Below are 21230 nucleotides of genomic sequence, written 5' to 3' on the forward strand. Positions count from 1 at the left end.
CTTTGGGGCGGAGTTCTGGCTCTAACACTTAATAGCTGAGTGACCTTCAGTAACGCCAGTCATTCATTCATTCATTCATTCATTCCCTGGCTCATACATCAAGCTGTACGCCATACGTGTGGCAGATGGAGAGAAAGTGCACCATGTAAGTTTCTAAGTCTCACTTTCTTAATCTGTTACATGGGAATACCACCCTCTAGGTGTAAAGATTAAATGAGTTAACACACATAAACACAAAGCACATAGTAAACACTCGCTAAGTGGCATCTACTGTCTTTGTCATTACTAATATTAACACACCTATCACAACCAAAATCAAGCTTCCAAGAATCAGGCACCAATTCAGATGCTTTAAGACCATCAAACAAAAATGCAAAATTTACTGATCCTAGAAGTGTTACTACATGAAACACTGATACAAGAATAGGTTCAGTGAAGATCTGGAGACACTAACCCGGTGGTTAGGTAGACAACCAAGTCTGGAACCCCAGCCCTTTGTGTCTAATCCCCAATGATGTGCCTCTGTCCGAAGCTGTCAACTAGGAGTTGATGGAAGCTCAGCTCTACTTCTTGGCAATTCGCTCCTCCCAGACTCCTAAATCTAAATCCATTCTGTTCGGAAGGCAATTCTGCCTGATCACCAAACTTAAAGTTGGCATGCACCTCCACAATACCATAAAATTCCGACATCAAGAGAATAATTACATAAAATGTGACTCCTCCAAAGATAACAAGAAAAAAACTTATGTAGAATATGCCCTCAATTATAAAAGAAATACATATACACTAAAGTCACCTGTAACCCTTCTTGGAAGTTAGGTGGGCTATAAATGAAGACAAAGGAAATACTTATAATCATCATTTGTGGAAATGAGAGAGATTTTCCTCTTTTAATCTTCTGTAACTCTCAATTTCCTCTAATAGGCATTATGAGGACAAACTCTATTTTCCAAACTGAATTTTCTTAAAAATTAAAATCAAGTTCAACCACCACCTCTCGCAGACGGTGGCCCTGAGGCACACACAGGGTCACTGGTCAAGCTCAGCCTGCAGCCCAGTCTCTACATTCCCGACCTGGGTCTCTCCCCACCACAGCCACTGAATGACTCCCACTGGCTGAGATGGCCCATCAGTTACTCAAGCCAAGATCAATCACAGTTGAAAACTACCTGGTAGGCAAAGCCGAGGAATCTGGTCTTTGATAAGTTTCCGAATGGCAAACACAGAAGTACGAAAACTGACATTTGCCTTCCCAACTCTTAGAAGAAACCACTATGGAACAGAAACTCCTGTCTGGTTCCTGCCAAGTTTCCACTTGGGCTTTACCTACCCACTTTTTCCCCCTAAAATTTATTTTTACACTTGATCTTAGCCAAAAGGCCAAGAAGCGATGCTAAAATTTATATTTTATTTAATCTTTATTGTGCTTTTTTCCATTACTATTTAGTCCCCTCACACCCCCCGCCCCCATCAATCGCCACCCTGTTGTCCACGTCCGAGTCCTTCTTCCTTTTGGCTCAGTCCCTGCACCCCCAGCTTCCTGCCCCACTGTCGTCTGCCCTCTACGAGTCTGTCTCTGTTTTGCTTGTTAGTTCAGTTTGTTCATTAGATTCCACATAGCAGTTAACATAACGTTCTCCAGGCCCATCCATAAGGTCACAAAAAGTAAAATTCTCTTCTTTTTTACAGCCAAGTAGTATTCCGTGTGTAAATGTCCCATAGTTGTTTTACCCACTCTCTATTCATTTTTGACTATCTATAGTCATCTGCTAATGGACACCTTACCCACCCACTTTTAAAATGCTATGACTCCGCCATCTGCACACTTCAGTCAGTCCCAGACACCCCTCCAGCTCGAAGTTCCTCCCTCTTCCCATTCTGATCACTCATTTTTAGCCTGAGAACTAAGGTTGGGGATTCATGGAGCCTCACAAGATATCAAAACTATGCAAGCAAAGCAAGAAGACTTCGATATGGTTTTTATCACGGTACGGATGGGGGAGACTAAAGCCCAGAAAGGGGAAGGAACCTACTTGCTCAAAATCACAAAGTATTAGTGGCAAAGCTGAGACCAAATCCAGCAAAATCCAGCACAATCATAACAAGCCTATCCTGCAGGACAGCCATGCTGAGCAGGCGCCACACTCAGGACAGCACAAGGCAGGACAGGCTGCACACCACAGCCCTTCTGCGGTAGGTGGCAGTTTTCAATGTTGACATTTTTAAAAATGAAGAAACACAGGCCAAGGAAAGGTAATAAGCTGCAAAAGCCACACTGGCTGGATTTCAAACCCCATGTTCTTAACCTCTACCCCACCCTGGCACCCCTAACACCTTCCTCAAGGGGGCTGTGGCGAGGTCCAAATGAACGGAGGCAGAGGGTTTCCAGTGCTCACTGGCCACAGCGCAGGGCCACCACGACCGACGTTTGTCAACTATTGGTTGAGTGAATAAATGGACACTCACCTGAGCTTCACCATCCCACCCTCCTGTCTTGCTCTCCGGCCCCCCAATGGGAGCGATCTCTCTCTCTGGGTCTGTATGCGCAGCAACAACCGTCCAGTCACACCCAGAGCCAACAAGACCCAAGGATTTCATTGGTTCAGCGTCACAAGAGCCGTGGAGGGGTCTGGACATCACTTTCAAGAAACAATTACACCAACCAGTACCCTGTTGTTTGCCTCTCAACGTTCGTCATTCTGTGTGACTTATCCTTAGAGAAGAAATACATAAAGACCAAAACGCAGATGAGCCTCGAGTTCTCTCTGACTCCTCCACACTGCCATCTCAGCCCCTCCTGAGAGGCAGCGACCACTGTCAGCAAGACACTTGTCCTTCCAGACCTTCATCTGTGTATTCACCCAGACAGAGACACAGTTTTATTTTGTGGTTTAAAAATAAGTCAGTGCAATCAAACTTTATAAATTATTCTGCAGCATCTTTCCTTCGCTGAATGCATCCTAATGATACTTTCACGACGGTACGAATGGCTCTCCCTCAACGGTTTTAACTCCCACAAAGCATTCTAAAGCACTCTTTCCTGAAACACATTGCCCACAACCCATAGAAGAAAACATATTACCCTTAACTCTTGAGATGTTTTCTATTCTGCTCGACTCCATTTTATAAAATTCTGATTGTAACTTGTGGAATTGGATTCCGTGAGCAGCGGCGGGTCACAGTCCAAAAGACACGGCTGAGAGGGTCTGTATTTACACAATCCGCTGGTGGTGACTCAACTTGTGTCCAAGTTTTCCTTCTACAAACAACGCTGTGCAAACATCCTCATACAGCTCTCCTTGTGCGCATGCGTGAGCACTGCTTGTGGCTAGATAACAAGAAGTGGGACTGCTGGACCAAAACATATTCCATTTTTTTTAATAGGCAAAGGATCTGAAAATATACAAATGGCTAATAAGCACACGAAAAAATGCTCAACATCATTAGTCGTTAGGGACATGCAAGCCAATACCACAGTGAGACACCATGTCATACCTCCATGGATGGGCACAATAAGAAAGACAGACTGTTAATAACGAGTGCTGATGAGGGTGTGGAGAAATAACAGCCCTCACACACTGCTGATCAGAGCAGAAAATGGTGCAGCCACTCCGGAAAAGAGTCCCCTGCTCAAAATGTTAGACACAGTGTTACCACAGGACCCAGCAGTAGAGAGAAATGAAAACGTATGTCCAGATAAAAGTTTGCACACACATAAATGTTCATAACAATGTTACTCATAATAGTCAGCAAAGCAGAAACCACACAAATGTCACAAACCGATGCATGGACGAGCACAAGTGGCCTGTGTACACACTGGACTACTGTCAGCCATAAAAAGGAACGGAGGACTGACACAGGCTGTGAGGTGGGTCTCCCTCACAAGGACAACACACCGTAAGGGCCTGTGTACACGGGACATCCAGAACAGGAAATTCTACAGATGGAAAGTACACTGTGTGGTTGCCCAGGACTGAGGTGGGGAGCAGGGAGAAATGGGGAGTGTTATGGGCTGAATGGTGGGCTCCCCCTAATTCATGCCAAAACCCTCCCCTCCGAAAATGGTATTAGGAGTAGATGAGGCCATGAAGGGGGAGCCCTCCTGAATGGGATAAGTGCCCTTGTAAGGGGCAAGAGAGCTTGCTTCCTCTCTCTACTCTCTTCCACGGGAGAACACGGTGAAAAGTCAGCGGTCTCCAGCCCGGATAAGGTCTCACCGGAACCTGACCATGCTGCACCCTGGTCGTGGACTTCCAACCTCTGGAACAATGAGAAATAAATTCCATTGTCTGTTAAGTCACACAGTCCATGGTTTGTTTGTTTGTTTGTTTGTTTGTTTGTTTGTTTTTTACAGCAGCCCACGCTAACTAAGCCAGGGAGCAACTGCTAATGGGCGTACTTTTGGGTGATGAAAATATTCTAAAATTAAATTACAGTGACGGTTGCACAACTGTAAAAATACTGGAAAATCATTAAATAGTAATCTTAAGTGGATGGATTTTATGGCATACAAATTATATTTCAATAAAACTATTAAAAAACCCGCAGGCACATTTTTAAAGTTAATAGACACCAAACCGTGCTTCACAAAGATTGCACCGGCTGACACTCCATCAGCACTATTTCCGTGACGACGAAGCAGCATCTCACGACTGCACACGGGACTTGCAGTTACACGGTATCTGTCTTTGCAGACAGAGACTCAACAAAACTGATTCATTCAACGAATATGTGTTGAGCCTCTACTACGTCCCAGACGTGGTCTTGGGTCTAAAGACGCAATGGGCCACAAGCCAGGGCGCCCCAGCCCCCCGAGTTCACACGGGTGAGGACGGGAGGGCTCTCCTCCCACCTCACAGGCTCGCGGCACCCGACCCCAGGTCAGCCTTCACCGGAAACTTCACTCCACCACCCCTTTCTCAACCTCCTTCTACAAAATTCCATGACGGCACCTTTTGACTGCTAGAGAACCAACTGTGTACAAACTTTTAGCAAAGTACAAACTTATCAGAAAACATTTCTTTTTTTGGCCTGCCCCTAAGCAGACAGCAAGCACTTAGTGGCCACATAATGGAGGGACCTTCAGATGAACAAGCGGGACCCAGGTCTTAGGAAGCTCACAGTCAGGGACAGGCAGAATCCCAGGCAAGAAACCAAAGCGATGGACCCAGGATGGTGGGCACGGAGGAAACACTGCACCATGGTAGCAATACAGGAAAAACAGCTACCACTGAATGTACTCCTGGTAGGTGCCAGGCTACATACAACTTCCACTCATCTATACAGACATCCAGAGAAAATAGATATTATCAGATAACAGCTACACAGATAAAATCACCAAAGAGAAACTGAGGCTCAGAAGGGTTAAGTACATTACCCAAGCAAGACACTCGTGACTGGCTGAAGTGGGATTCAGATCCAGTCATCTGAGTACAGAGCCCAGGTTCTTTCAACCGCCCCCGCCCCAGGTGGGGCTTAGTACAGGGTCTCAGTGGTAAGGTTCCTGGGCCCAGGATCTGGGCTAAGTCCCACCGGGTGGGAGTGTTTCGGGGCACCCACAGATGATCAGGTTCAGAGAGAACGACGCACGCTAACCTACCTCAACGAAAGTCTAAGAACAAACTGGACTCTAGTTTAGTCTCTAGAACTGGAGCTTGGAAATCACCAAGCAGAGGAGTGCTCATATCACCAGAGGACGAGATTATTTCATTCTATGGACTCTTCTCTTCCACTACAACCACCTACTGGAGAACCCATCTCTCTGGATATTTCTGCCAGTCTTTAGGGCCAGTTCAAGTACCAGCAGTTCTATAAAATTCTCCCAGAATCCTCTCAGAATAGGTACTAGTCAGAAGGCAGGACGGCATACTGAAAGCCAGGCTTGGAGTCAGGAGGCCTGGATTAAATCCTGGCTCAATCATGCACTTTCTGTGGGTCCCGGACCTGTTCACTTCCCATCCCTGAGACACAGTACCCTCACCATACAAAGCAGGTAACAGTGTCAAAAGGTAGCTGTTTACTCAGTGACTTAACAAATAGTTACTGAGCCCCACTACAAGCCAGATACCAGGTTAGGAACTAGGGTTACAAAGATGATCAAAACACAGCCCCTGCTCTCAAACAGGTCAGAGTCTGATCTGGGTGATGGACAAGTGGACAGCACACCTGCGCTGTCCAATTCAGGAGCCACCAGCCACAGGGAGCACCCGATCTGGTGAACCCACACTGAGAAGTATGGCAAGTGGAAACTACACACCGGACTTCAGAGACTCAGTAAGGTAAAAGAAAGAATGTAAAATAATTTTAGTAATTATTAATAATTTTTGTTGTTTACAAGTTAGAATGATAATACATGGAAATATTCCATTAAATAAAATACATTATTAAAGTTAATTTCACCTGTTTCTTTTTCTTTTCTTAATTTGGCTACTACAAAATTTTAAATTACAGATGAGGCTCAAGTTATATTTCTGTTGGACAGTGAAATTCAGCGAGGTAAGTAAGGCCTGAGGTAGGGTCAGGGATGGATGGGACAGCTGGAAGAGTACGGAGAGCCCGGGTGGGGGTGGGCGCATGTCAGTGAAGGCTTCCTGGCCACGACATCTGAACTGAGACCTGAAAACTAACAGGCATTAATACGGCAAAGGGGTGCAGTGAGTGCCGTCCAGGCAGGAAGACCAGCAAGGGCACAGGCCGAGCAGTAGAGAAAAACAAGACAAGCTCATTCAACAGGCAGCCAGGAGGAGGGAAGAGCCTGGGGAGGAGACACGGTCGGGAGAGGGAGGAGGAGGGAGGCTATGAGGTAGATGGGGCCAGCTTAGGAAGGACCTGGAAGCCATATTAAAGCATTTCATACTGAGTGTAGAAAGGAGCCAGGGAGGGTCTGAAGCCGGTGAATAAGAGTCATTGCCAGGAATGTAAGCAGCCCCTGGGTCCTGCAAAGTCCAGGAGAGGAGGGAAAGGACAATACTTCATGACCTGTTGAGTTGCTACCCTGGGTCAGACACTGGGCTTAACCTTTTTAATCTCACCCACTTTACAGATGACGAAAACTGAAGCTCAAAGGGTGACTTATCCAAAGTCACAGGATTGTTGAGTGACAGCTCTGAGATTGAAACCCAGCGAGGTCTGGCCAACTGGCACTGAGATGAGAAACGCAATCTGAGATGATAGAGTTTATCTTAATGGTAATGAGAACCATTAAACACACAAATCAGCAAACTGATGATCAGATTTACATTCTAAAAGGAACTTACTGGTCAGAATGACAACATATGGAAGTAGTACATTAATATTAGAGATGTGAAGGAAAAAAGAGGGCAATCTGGGTGACAGGTCATGCCAGAGACACGAAGAACTACCACAGGACCCAAGCAGGCAGGTGCTGCAAAGGGCCTTGCTCTGCCTTGTACACAGCAGATTCCCAATAAACAAAGTAACTCTGTGTCCAGGTTTGCTCATTATAGGACTTGTTTCCGCCTGCTGTCCAGACATCAATATTAACTATGCCCATTTCACTCTTCAAGGTGCCCACCACGTTTGCACACCAAATAATATGGTTACCCTTTCAGTCAGCAGCCTGTCCCTAGCAGACCTGGATAAACACTACACGGTCTCAGCCAGGCTCTCCTCCACATCCTTCTACCCAGGCTCCAACCAGGAGTCCGGGACACCCAAAGGGCCCCAGCCCTAGAGTGGTGCAAGGCTCTGTCCGGCCTTCCCATCAGCAGAGACCCTGGCTGCACCAGCAATATGGACTCGGACAGCCCCTCAGGACAGGCCCACTGGGAGGCCACTCCTGGTCACTATTCCCTAATTTATACTGATGATGATGATGATGGTGGTGACAGCAACACAACCATCTTTTAGGCACTGATTACGTGCCAGGCACTACACTTGCCAAGCAAATGGCTGCACAAGCACCTTCTTTAATCCTCACCCCAACTCTGCCCAGTGGCTTTTCCACCAGCCCCATTTCACAGGTGGGAAAGTAGGTTAAGCCATTCTACGAAGGTCACACAGCTAGTTAGTTTAAAGGACTGGATGTGAATCCAAATCTGTTCAACTCCAGTCAAGGTTCTTAAATCACTGCAGTCCTTTGCCTCAGTCTCATCGCCACTATGTGACCCCCAGACGCAAAGTCTGGACAGGGCAACTACACTCCCCGTACTGAAAGCAAACCCCGAAACCAGAATGAACCATCAAGTACCCTCAGGGTCCTGACCCTCAACCAGCTCCCCCTAATGGCCACACTCCAAGAGGTCCCCCTCTTCCCGCTCTTTTAAAGAATCCCTTACCTGTCCTCTTCAAAGAATGTCCCAAAATAGGAAAGGTGAGTGTGGTGCCGGTTAGGACCCCCAGCCCTCCACACTGAGTATCAGCTGGTGGGTTCCCAAAGGGACCCCCTGCAAAAAATCCCAACCCGCGCCTGCCTCTGTCCGGAAGAACCCCAATTCTCTGTTGGCGCAAACTCCCATCGGCCCGAACCCCGTGCTCGTTACCACGAACCCCCAAAACCCGGGCCGCACCTGCAGCCGCTGAGCGTCCCCGGGAGGGTGACGTCCTCTTCCAACACCGAGTCCATCACAGACACAGAGGAGGTGGTGGCATTAGTGTGGGTGGTGGCACCACTGGATCCCCCCCGCGGTAGCGACCCGGCCGACTCTCCAGGTCTCCGCCCCCTCCAATGAAGCTCTTGTTGGAACTCTGGCGGCGCCGCTGGAATTCAAACCGCAGCCGCCGCCATCTTTCTCGGCGCTTCTTCCTACGGAAACGAGGCGGGGTCGACGAGATGCGTGCCGTGAAGCCGGCCGGCCGAGACCAGAGGCCAGGCCTAGAAGCGCGGGTGGGCGCCATCTTAACTAGGGGCAGAACACCCGCCCTTGGGCCAGCAAATCTAAGGAAAGACAGTCTGGTGGCCATATTTGGTGAGGGCAGTCAAGCCGCGGCCAGGAAAGGCTCCATCTTTGTTGAGGGCTAAAGCTGGCCGTGATCCGTTATTTTAAGCGGGAGTTGGCGATCTGGCCACTCACGGACCCTCAGAGTTCGTAAGTTGCTTTGTGCTTTCCAGGACAATGACCACGAACCTTATACTGTGTTCTTCCAAAAGACTTGCTTCCTCCTTGACTTGAAATTCATCACATAATCCTCTACGTCTCCCTTTAGAAAAATCCTTACCTATAGAACCCCAACCCCAGTAGTAATTTGCACACTTCATTTAAAACAAGCTCATTCCTATAAGCCAAGTGGTCAGCAACACTTACTCTCAAGACGCACCCAGTGACCCCTTACTACCTTTAGGGCTCAAATGCACTTAACATCAGTAAACTGAGGCCGGGAGAAACGAAATGACTCTCCCAAAGTCATGCACACAAAGCCTGTGAACTGGAGCCAGGTCCGTGGCGCCAGCCAACCACGTCGGGACTCTGCAAAGTCCCGCTGCTTTTCCTAAAGCACAGAGCCATCACTAAACATCTGGATAATTGGGGCAGAGCTTGGCCAGAGGACCCAACCTTCGTCTCCCAATCTCAAGGTTGCTCTACCTTCGTGTGCAAGCTGTCAGAAGAGTCCTGGATGAAAATATCTTGAAAAGACGGGTAAGTGGGTTGATGGTGACTTTTCCTCTAATGATGTGCAAGTCCACCCTCAGTCTCAGTTTTTTCATTCTTCAGTTTAAGTGTTACTTTCCAAAAGAGGCCTTCTCTAATCCTCTAACTAAATCAAGCCCTTTCTTGTTTTTCCTCTGTGGCACTTACCACATTTTGCAAGTATAGACTTCTGTGTGTGTGTTTGTGGTTTGTTTGGGTTTTTTTTTTTTTTTTGGTTGCTTGTTTTTAATGTAGTCCTCTTGGAAGCTCCATGAGAACCAAGACTGTATTCTGAATGGTTTACTGTTATATCCCCAACACATATCACAGTGCCTGCCACCCAACAGGTGTTTAAAAATATATGTTGCATGATTCAATCAATCTGGAAAATTGCCCTAAAACCTATTCTGCAAGAAGGTGAGGAGGACCTGAGATACCTATAATAGCTCAGTCAAAGAGTTCTGCCGTATTCACACTCTCTCCCCACTTTGTGTGTGTGTGTTCCTGTGTTCGTGAAGCCTATAAAACTCACGCCTGTGCCTGTCCCTCTTCCTTTTCCAGATCTTCAACCACCCCCAGAATCAGCAATAAAATAACACCCTGAAAGACAGAGTGGGCAGGAACCAGTTGGCTCCAGGGAAGGCGCGGTGCTTGAAGCCCAGGAATCAACAGTTCCCGACAGTGCTGACTTCACCGGGTGAGATGAGTGTGTCCAGAAGCAGGGAAGTTGCTTCCGCCACTGACTCTCTGTGATGTTTGGCCAACTGCTCCTCTTCCCTGGGCCTCAGTTTCTACATCTGTAAAGTAAAAAGGTTGGACTGGATGTATGTCTCGGGACCTCACAGCTCTGAAGGCTATTCCTTGGTGTTTGGGTTTTTTTTTTCCAGTGCTACTGACGCACAACCAACTGTATTCTGGTGAGGGAGGCTGGGTTACAAATCATCACTTCTCAAATGTAGAAACTAACTTTCCACCCAGCAGATGAAACTCTTGAGAAAGGAAACAAGGAAGAAGTCTTACGTTCTGGAGCGGGTCCACTATTATCCCCATGTCACTTACAGATGAGAATACTGAGGCTGAAAGAAGTAAAAATAACTTTCTCGTGGTCTCACAGCTGGTAAGTGGCAGAGCTGGGATTTGAGCTCAGGTCTCTCTAAACTGCAAAGCACTAGTTGTTTCAGGCAGCCTGTCTTCCCTGCTTGGTTCTTTTTCTCCACTTTAGAATTTACGGTTAAGAGACGATATGCACATCCAGAGAACAGTAGTTCATGGGTGTGTTCAGCAGACTCCTTAGGCAACTGCTTTGAGGTGGCCATGAGGTGAAGCTTGATGAGGACAGTCTAATGGCGGGCCTGGGAGTCTAGGCACCTGAATTCTGCCACCGAGAGCCCTCTCACCTCCTGTGACCTGCAGTCTCTTCCCCTTGCTTCTCCTTGGTTTTCCCATGTGTAAAGCAGGGCAGACAATGCTGAGCTCACACAGCTGCATTATCTAATTAGATACTTTGGAAATTATAAAGGAATAAGAGCCTGTGAGGCATTCTCCTTATGATTAATCCATCCCCCCTTTCAAAAAATTGGATTGTGTGCTAAACCCTCTAGCGACCCTGGGAACTGAAAATAGAATCAGTCGTACAAAGGATAGGCTATTTGGGAAGTTGTTTTTCCTGTTTTCATGGTCAGGGACAAAGCCCTTTGCCCCATCTCTGTCTCACCACGGCCTTTCTTTCTGCCAAGCCCAGAGGTGACGTCACTATCACCAGCTGTCTGGGCTATCTGGCGCCATCTCTTTGACAGCAGCCACCCAGCCACAAAGCTGGCATTATTATTTCCATAGGCAAGGTCATATCCAATGGCTGTGAGGAAGTAGCCTGCAGCCAGATGTTTCTCATTAGGACACACCCTCCTGAAGGTTTAGCAGCTCAAGTATCTCATCGTGACACATGGGCTGCCACCCCTAGCAGCAAGAATACCTTTTTATAGGATAAATACATACATATTGCCACTTTGCATTATTTCATTTTATCCTCCTGGCTCTGTGAAGTAGATTAGAATTGTTGCCCTGCTCTACAGATAAGGAAACTGAGGCTCAGAGGGAGGAGACATTTGCCAAAGGCCTCCTTTTCCCCTTTCTTTTTTTGACTTCATTTACAAATAACTGCAGACAGAAAAAAAAATTGCAAAAAGTTCCCTGTATTGCCATCACCCAGCGTCCTAAAATACTAGCACCTTACATAACCATAGCACAGCGGGCAAAAATAAGACATTACACTGATACAATACGGTTTACTACAGCCCTTGTTGGCATTTCATCAGTTTTCTCCTCCGGGCCCCTTCCCTCAGCCCACTGCATTTGGTTGTCCTGTCTCCTTCCTATCTGCCAATCTGGGACAGGTCCTTCGTCTTTGCCTCTTTTTCTTTCCTGGCATTGACACTTTATAAAAGTTCTTGCCAGTTATTTGATGGAAGGTTTCTTAATTTGTGTTCATGTGTTTCCTTGTGACTGCATCGAGATTACGCTCTGGTGGCGAGAATAACACAAATTAATAACACAAGAATAAGTGACGCTGTGCCTTTCTCGGGTTATCAGGGGCGGAGGATGTTCAGGTGCCTCACTAATTGGTGGCATTAACTCCACTCTCTTGAGGAAGGTGGTATCTGCCAAGATTCCTCCTGATAAGATTACGATTGTCCTATAATTAATAAGAGTCTTAAGGGTGACAGTTGAGACTATGTAAATAGCTTGTCTTTACTCACACTTTCACCCACTAATTTTATCATCTATTGACAATTCTTGACCAAAACAATCACGACAATGGTATTTCCCACTTGGTGATTTCCTATTTTTATTATGCCTTCTGTATTTATTGGTTGGAATTCTAATGTAAGGAAGAGGTTTCTTTTCTCCCCCGTTTATTCAGTTGTTTATTTAAATCCACATGAACTTGTGGATGTTTGCTTTATTTTATGGGTTATAATCTATTACTACCATTATTTCTTGTGTTATACATTTGTCCTAGATTTGGCCAAGTGGCCCTCTGAATACACAGATGTGTCAAGAGTCAACCCCAGGCCTGCCTGGTCTCAAGGTCACCACTTTTCTAGCACACCACCCTGCCCACTGGCTCCGAAGAACTCTCCCAGCAGGCCTGGCCCAATTCCCAGTGAGCGCCCAGTCTCCTCCACAGCATGCCTTGTAGGCCCAACATCTGGCCCCAGGCTATGCACTTAATAGGTGCTCAAGGCCAGTTTGTAGAATTAACTCAAAGCTCTGACTTTCCTCAAGGTGGGAAGAGGAGTGTAAAATGCCCCCCACCAAAGGGAACAACATGTGTATTATTGGGCTAGACGGGGTACCTGGCCTCACCACGATCTCATCTTGGACCCGCCAGGTGACCTTTCTGGGCTGAATTCCTTGTCTGTAAACTCACCGGACAGCAACAATGATGCCCCTTCGTCGCTGACATTCCATGAATAACTGGTATGACTTTTCTGTGTGTCACACACGGTTAGGACTTGACATTCCATCCTCACAGTAACCCTCTAAAACAGGGACCAATTTTGTTCTACTTTACAGTTGACAGAACGGACACTCAGAGAGGACAGGGATTGGCCTGGCCACACAGCAGCTAAGTGGTGGAGCCGGGAGTTGAACTCGGATTTCAATCCAGTGCCCATACTCTTCATCCCTACACCATAGTGCCTTTCACTGAGTCACTGCTATCCTGCCTTCAATAAGCTGGTTAAAATGCAAGTAGTTATAAATCAAAGTAAAACATCTTAAAAACTTTCTTGTTATAAGAAAAACAGCAGTAAGACTGTAGGGGCACACGGAGGAGAGACTGAGTCGTTCTGATTGAGGGGGAGGGGAAAGATGTCTTACAGGCACGAGCGGTGCCTCCAAAGGCAGGACACAGGCCTGCACGCACCAGGTGGGCACCAGCACCTCGTTTTTTAAGGCCAGCAGAAGTAAAATAAAATCACTGTTTAATGTAACGCCATTTACAAAGCCCATGTCACATTCTTTATCCCCTGATGGTCTCCCACAATTCAGAGACAAGTTCCTTCATGGGTTCCTTCAAGTTCCTTGAAATTGAAGCTCAAGAGGAATGAAACAATTTTCCCCGAAGTCATACGGCAATTTAGTGACGGAATAAAATGTGAGCCTCCATTACCTAAACCCCCCAAATCTGGCAATTCTGAACTTTTTAAAACTTACAGAAGGCCTGGATACGTTCCAAATCAAGATCTCCCTGCCTGGCCCTAGTTGGAGAGCTCCACTCGTTAGGGTATCATCCTGATATTCCAAGGTTGCAGGTTCAATCTCTGGTCAGGGCACATATAAGAATCAACCAAAGAATGCATAAAGAAGTGGAACAACAAATCAACCAAGCTCTCCCCCTCTCTCTCTCTCATCAATAAAAACAGAAAATGACCTCATTGCCTAAACTGATCATCCACGGTACCACGGCCAGATCCCTGTGCATCTAAATACGCAGGCTGAACGTGAGAGAGTCCGTTCACTGGGGCAACTCTCCAGGGTGTCAGGAGGGGCTTTTCAGCACCCTTCCCAGCTGCACATTTGAATATGTAAACCAACAGTAGCTGGAAGCAAAGAAGGGTAATTGAATTAATCAACTCTCTGGACCTTTTGCAGATTAGAAAAAACATTGATGTCTTGATTATGACTTGCAGGAGAGGCTAGTTAACTTGCCTCTCATCAGTTCCTGGGGAAGGACCACAAGGAAGTGGCAGTAGCACCTGCTTCCTTAAGGAATGGAGGTCAGGCTCTTTGCCTTTGCATGTGCCCTCCCCTCTGGGTGGCAGGCCACCAGCTCGCTGCACAGGTTGTGCCCTGCGTGAGAACGCCCGGCCAGAGGAGGAGGGGAGGCTGAAATCCAGTCCGTGCTCTGCTTCCCAAGCCGAGTCTGTTCCGAAGAAGGAATATTCTTCTAACTCACCCAAAGGAACTCTGTGCTAGTGGTTCTTATAGACCATCAGAATAGCTTTCCTTCCCCCTTTCTCCCTAATTCCCAGAGTTCCCCCAACCGTGGTTTCAGAGAAAATTCTGGGACCCTGTGTGGAGAGCTGCCCAACCTCCGGACTTCCAGAACATCCCGGGCTGATCTCTTTTCTTGCACTCACCCAGCTCTCTAATTGTTAACTGTCTCCACTGTTGGACTATGAGCTTCTTGAGAGCAGGACTTTTAAACCAATTTCATTGAAATATAATTTACATACAGTACAATGCATCCATTTTAAGTATGCATTCTGATGAGTTTGGGTAAATTTATATATCCATGTAAACACCACTACCATCAAAATATAGAATAGGGCCCTGGCTGGTGTAGCTCAGTGGATTGAGCACGGGCCTGAGAACCAGAGGATCGCAGTTCAATTCCCAGTCAGGGTACATGCCTGGGTTGCAGGCCAGTTCCCAGCAGGGGACGCACGAGAAGCAACATACATTGATGTTTCCCTCTCTCCTTCCCTTCCCCTCTAAAGATAAATAAAATCTTTAAAAAATATAGAATAGTGGTCTCCAAAGCACCTTCCAGGACGATGGAAATATTCTAAATCTGCACTATCCAATAGAGTTGAACCCTGGAGTGATTGAGGAACTGAATTTTTAAAATTTCACCTTAATTAAATGTAAATAGCCATATGAGGCTGGTGTTGCTGTATCAGCACAGATGCAAAATCTGCTCGTCACCCCAAAAGTTTCCTTGTGACCCAGTCCCAGTCAGTCTCCCTTCTACCTCAGGAAACCACTGATCTACTTTCGGTCATCAAAGGCTGATCTTTTCTAGAGTCTCACGCACTTGAAATCACCCAGTAGGTGCTCTTTGGTGTCTGGCTTCTTTTGAGAGCAGGGACTGTTCATTCTGTACCCCAGGTGCTCTATTGTAGTGCCTGGCAGATAATAGGTGTTTAATAAATGTTGGTGAAAGAATGAACAAATCCATCTTAATCAGAATTAGCAATCCTATCCCAAACACTCTCTTCTCCCCACCTAATAGAATACAAGAGGAAAAAGCCCCTCACAGAGAACATTTAAGTCAGTCTCTTAGATGTACCCGTAGAAAGCCTGAGACCTTGACATGTTCAGTGGCCTGTCCCCGTTTACTCTGTAAATGTGTAAGAGCACAGATTACACCCTAAACGTGCAGGCCTGTGCTTGCCTCACTTCGCAGTACAGTGGTCCCCCTTGTCCTCGGGCAGTTCGGTCAAGACCCCTCAGGGGGTGCCTGAAACCAGAGATAGTACCAAACTCTATATATACTATTTTTCTATACATACATATGTACCTGATGTACGCACAGTAAGAGATTAACAACAATAGTAATAAAACAACAATTACAGGGGTGGGCAAAAGTAGGTTTACAGTTGTAGTACAAATAAATGGTATGATAATAAATAATAATACAAGAATACACTTTTTCATATACTCACAACTATAAACTGACATTTGCCAACTCCCTGTATGACAAAATACTGTAATAGAAGATGTGAATATCCACCCCGCCTTCTCTTACAACTGAAGCGGATACTGAGTGACCAGCGGGCAGAAACATTTATAGCGAGGCTATGCTGGACAAAGGGCTAATTCACATCTGGGATGGGACCGAGCAGCATGGTGGGGGATTTCATCACTACTCAGAACAGCGCAGCATTTAAAACTTATGAATTGTTTATTTCTGGACTATCCCATTTCATATCTTCATACTGCAGTCGACCACAGGTAACTGAAACCCCAGATGAGGGGTACTGCTATGCCCACTTCCCCCTGGCAAACATGGCGACTCCCGTGACGCCCGCGGGACCACAGGAATGCCTGCGAGATGCCGTGCTGCCCACCTCAGCCTCCTGTGGATGCCAGGCGGCTGCACCCCGCCCCCCAGAAACACAGAAGCAGCAGTAGTTCCACTCCGAAGTGTATCTCACGTCATCCCAAATGTACCCCAAACTCAGGAGTGGCCTTATTGTCAGAAAACAATCCACCTGCTACCTGATCCAATTCTCCACTCACTGCATTTTTCTAAAGCTTTTCTTGAAGATGTCTTAAATAAAAGGCGGAGTGGAAAGGAATTGTCCTTCATGTAGACATGGCATGTGCTGGGGTGCTTCACATACAAGATTTCATTTAACCTCAGTGCAGCCCTAAGAGGTGGGCACCGCGACTCCCCTACAGGGAGGACAGTAGCATTGACAGCCAGCTGTTAACTTGTGGTTAACGAAGGTCTTGTGGTCGGAGAGCTGCACTGGCATCCGTATCCCTGTGTCCAAAGCTGATGCTCTCTGTACTGCAAGTGGGTGTTTTTTAGAACTCAGTCAAAGAAGTTTTCTTTCTGTTACTCCAGGATGCATCCTGTAACTGGATAGTAATAGCTAAGTAATCTGTGCTGTTGGTTGCTGGGAAACTCAGCTCAATTAATTAGGTGCCAATTGCTAATGTAACCTTTAGCCCAGGGGTTGCTGGTGAACTTCTGCCTCCAGTGTGATATACTTAACTGATACTTTGACCCTTAATTAAATGGCTTAATGATCTATTTTAATACAACAAGGTGAGGTACAGATTGTAAGTCAAGAAAGCTCTTTCTGTACCCAGGACCAATTACCTGACAACACTGCTGCCTTTTCATCTTTACTATAGGAAGTTCAAAATGTCACTGTTGTCAAACCCTGACCCTTGCTACGGAATTGGAAGGCCCCTCCATTTCACAAGATTCCTTTGGGGATTAATGGCCCATTGGAGTCTATACAATTTTCTTAATTACCCCCAAATAATTATCTCGACTACACAGAATCTTAATAGACAACCATTAATGTCTTTATCCTTGTCTGGAAGAATCTCATCTCTTGGTAAAAAAAAAAATAGCTTCTTAAAATGAAGCTGGATAATCCCCAAGAAAAGGTAACAATGGCTCATTTCGAAAATGTTTGGGGAAATTGTAAAGCTGAACTATAGCCTGTTGTTTCTGAAGCTACTGAAAATACAAGCAGGAAGGGGAGGGCGCCAAAAGTATGCACACAGCAGACTTCCTACCCAGTCAGCACATGCCACAGAGTCTGAGGCTACGCAGTCCAGCCGGGGCGCGGTCTCTCTGCTCGGAAGGAATGAGCCTCCCCAGCACCATTCCACAGAGGGAAGTTTCACGCTGCTTGTTCCTAGGGTCACTCAAAAACATCCCTGCTTACAAGTGACTTTGGTGCTGCCCAGAGTAACAGTGTATTTGTCTTTTGTGTTAGGATTGCTCTAATTCACAGCCTACCAACTGCAGTACATGTCTTTGCCACATTTACCAGTGAAAAACGACATACAACACAACATATTCAGTCACTCATTCTTTCCGTAATATGTACTGAGCTCTTTTTGATACCCAGGCCTCTGCTCGGCCATGGGATGAAAAGATGAAGACAGCCCCAGCCCTCAAATTGAACAGGTAACTTAATAGTCTCTTCTTCTCCTCCTTCTTCCTTATCTTTTCTTCTTCATCATCTTTATCATGAATGAATGCTGGATAATGTTTTTTCCTGCATATACAGAGGTGATTATCATATGATTTTTTTTGATCTGTGTGAATTACATTGATTGATTTTCAAATACTACACCAATCTTGCATTCATGGGATAAACCCCAGATGGTCATGAAGTACTATCTTTTTTATATGTTGTTATATTTAATTAGCTTAATTTTCTAATATATCATATTATTGGGTGACTGTTCTGTGTCAATTAAGTCAAGTTGGTGACAATGTTGTTCAAGTGTTCTACATTTTTACTGATCTTCTGTCTATACATTTTTCTATACATTATTGAGAGGGGGTTGCAGTCTCCAGCTATAATTGTGGATTTGCCTATTTCTCTTTTCGGTACTAACAATTTTTGCTTCATGTATTTTGAAGCTCTTGCATAAACATTCATGATTGCTATATCCTCCTAGTGATTTTTTTGCCATTATGAAATAAATGTAGTGGATTTGTTTTATTTAGTATAGTTATTACCAAGTTATGGTATTTCCTTCCAAACATTTTCTGTTTTCCAACATAGTTGAAATCATGTTTTTTTCTACCAGTTTATATCTTATTAAAAAGTTTCACTATGAAACATCATATATATACGAAAGTATATGTGTGTGTGTGTAAACACAGAGTTTTTAAAAAAATACAATGGCCATGGCCAGGTGGCTCCGTTGGTTGGAGCATCATCTCATGCACCAAAAGGTTGTGAATTCCATCCTGGTCAGGGCACATATGGGAGGCAACCGATCGTTGTTTCTCCCTCACACCGAGGCTTCTCTCACACGTTCCTTGGAAAGCATAGTAACGATACCTTTGGAGTCATCTGTGCATCACCCTCTTCCTTCCAAAAAGTCATCTTGGCTTTTGTAGGAGTCATTCCCTTATTTTTAGTTTTCTTGCATATGCATGTGCTTTTAAAAAACATATTCCATTTCCCACTTTTGACCGTTACATAAAAGAAATGATATCGTATATATTCTTTGACTTGTTTTACTCCATACTACATTTTTGAGATTCATCTGTATTGATGTATACAGTTGTAATTCATTCGTTTTTCAACTACCGCATAAAATTATGTTCGAAGGACATGGACAGACCATAACTTATACATTCTTCTCCTGACAGACAATTGGGGTGTTTCCAATTATTATTTTTCTGTAACAAATGACGCTTCAATGAAGAATTTGAAACATGGGTCTTGGTCTATATACAGAAGAGTTTCTCTAAACTATTGATATATACCTGAACTAGGATTGCATGCACATGTTTAAAATGTCCTGTTTTTCTTCACTTTGATTCTGTTTTTAATCATTCTTCCTTATTCCTTTTTTTTAGTGGGCCTGGTAAGGGAGGGAGAAAGGAATGGAAAGAAACATCGGTGTGAGAGAGAAACATGGATCAGTTCCTTCCCATATGTGCCCTGGCGATCAGAACTGCAACCCAGGCACGTGCCCTGACTGACCAGAAGCGAACCCACAACCCTTCCCTTGGAGGAACGACGTGGAACCAGCTGGGCCACCCCAGGCTGGGCCTTCCGCCTTCTTTTTAATGACTGTGTTATCTCCGCAAGTGTATGCTCTAAGACGTACAACATAACAGCACACGCTCTGTTGTTGAGCACCTAGAGTCCGTTTCTTTGTTTGGACTTTATATAGAACTTTGGGGGAAAAACATCATTTTTTGCACAGAAATCTCTGCTTTTTAGGTCATTTCACTATGAGGCATTCCCAGAAGTGGATTTCTTGAATCTTCAACCGGCTGAACTGATTTTTATTCGATGGGAGAGTTTTTGTTGCTGAAAGACACAGAGTAATCCCCATCCAGTTAGTTGTTAGTCCTTTGGGATTATAGATCCTTTGGAGACGATGATTAAGGTTATGGACCATTCTCCAGAAACACCCCCCCCACACACAAATTATTTGTATTCACAAACCAAACAACTTACAATTTCAATGGTTTCTCAGACCCTCTGATGCCCATTTGCTAATATCTCTGTTAAATTAAAAATATTGTCGTCTCCTGAATATGACTTTTTCTAATACTCTGCCAAATAAGTTCACACACCAACTCTTGTACCTGTCAAGTGCCTTTCATTTTAAACCGCCATTTACTGAGCCCACGTGCCAGCACTGTGCCAAACACCAGAGGTAGGGGACAAATGCCCCTGGCTTCGAGGAGGACAGTCTACTGGGGGAGACACGAAATAACAAGTGTTTACCACAAAATATGTACAATAAGAGAAGAATTCATTGGATAAAATGGAGATACAAATTACAGATTGATGAGCTTTTTTTTTTTTCAATCAGGGGGTTGCGAAGAATGAAGAAACATTCTCCCGAATGTTACAGATAGAAGAAACAGCAGCAAAGGGAGAGAAACATCCTATAACCTGACATAGAAAGGAAACTACCCAATTTAACGTGACCGTGTGAAAATGGCAGCGAACAGGACGGGATAAGGCTCTTCCTTACTTGGGCCAGTGACTAGGAAAAACAACACTGACATGTGAGACCTCGGCAGTTGGTCTGATAATGCAAAGGAAACCACAAAAGAAGATTTCCTTCCAAATACTTCCTTTATTGCCCAAACCTACTCTTACTGCACACAATGAAAACGTCTGGACTGTTCTGTTCTGCAGTTATCTGAAGTTCGGTCTTCAACATGCAAGGTTGAAAACCTACCTACTGACACAGACTGGCAACACATTTTAAAATTAACATCGCCCGACGGCTTTCATTTTGTAAACAGAAGTATTAGGAAGCCTGTACCGTGGTTGCGAGTTTCTTCACCAGTTTGCCTTGAAAAATTACCATAAATTATGATTTAACATTCACTGAGAATGTTGCCTTTCAGCCCATCAGTTAACACTCCTGCTGCTATTGTCTCATGAAAAACATTTTGTTATTTTGAATTTAACTGAACTTTTTAAGTGTAGCTAAGCATACTTGTTACTTTGAAGTTACTGGTTTAATTCTAGTGAAGCATATGTAATTTTTAAAAACATTCATACTTCTGTGGAAAATGAATACAACCAATTTTGATAATGCAATCTAGTAAATGTCTTTACTTGATAGACTTTCCTCAAAAGTATGATTACAATTCTTATATAAAAGTAATATTTT

At 45.1% G+C, this 21230-nt stretch overlaps 1 protein-coding gene across 1 annotated transcript in view; it reads right to left on the reverse strand.

The window, feature by feature from the left end:
• The window catches only part of CDK5RAP2 (CDK5 regulatory subunit associated protein 2), a 165893-nt gene extending 157141 nt beyond the window's left edge, over window positions 1–8752 (reverse strand). Inside the window, exon 1 of the mRNA XM_037059158.1 lies at window positions 8529–8752. Coding sequence (XP_036915053.1) covers window positions 8529–8584 — 56 coding nt within the window. The 5' untranslated portion in view covers window positions 8585–8752. The remainder of the gene's footprint in view (window positions 1–8528) is intronic.
• Window positions 8753–21230: the final 12478 nt, after the last annotated feature.

The sequence above is a fragment of the Sturnira hondurensis genome, unplaced genomic scaffold (genome assembly GCF_014824575.4).
Source record: "Sturnira hondurensis isolate 20B ecotype Veracruz unplaced genomic scaffold, ASM1482457v3 Scaffold0010448, whole genome shotgun sequence".
In the NCBI taxonomy this organism is placed as follows: Eukaryota; Metazoa; Chordata; class Mammalia; order Chiroptera; family Phyllostomidae; genus Sturnira; species Sturnira hondurensis.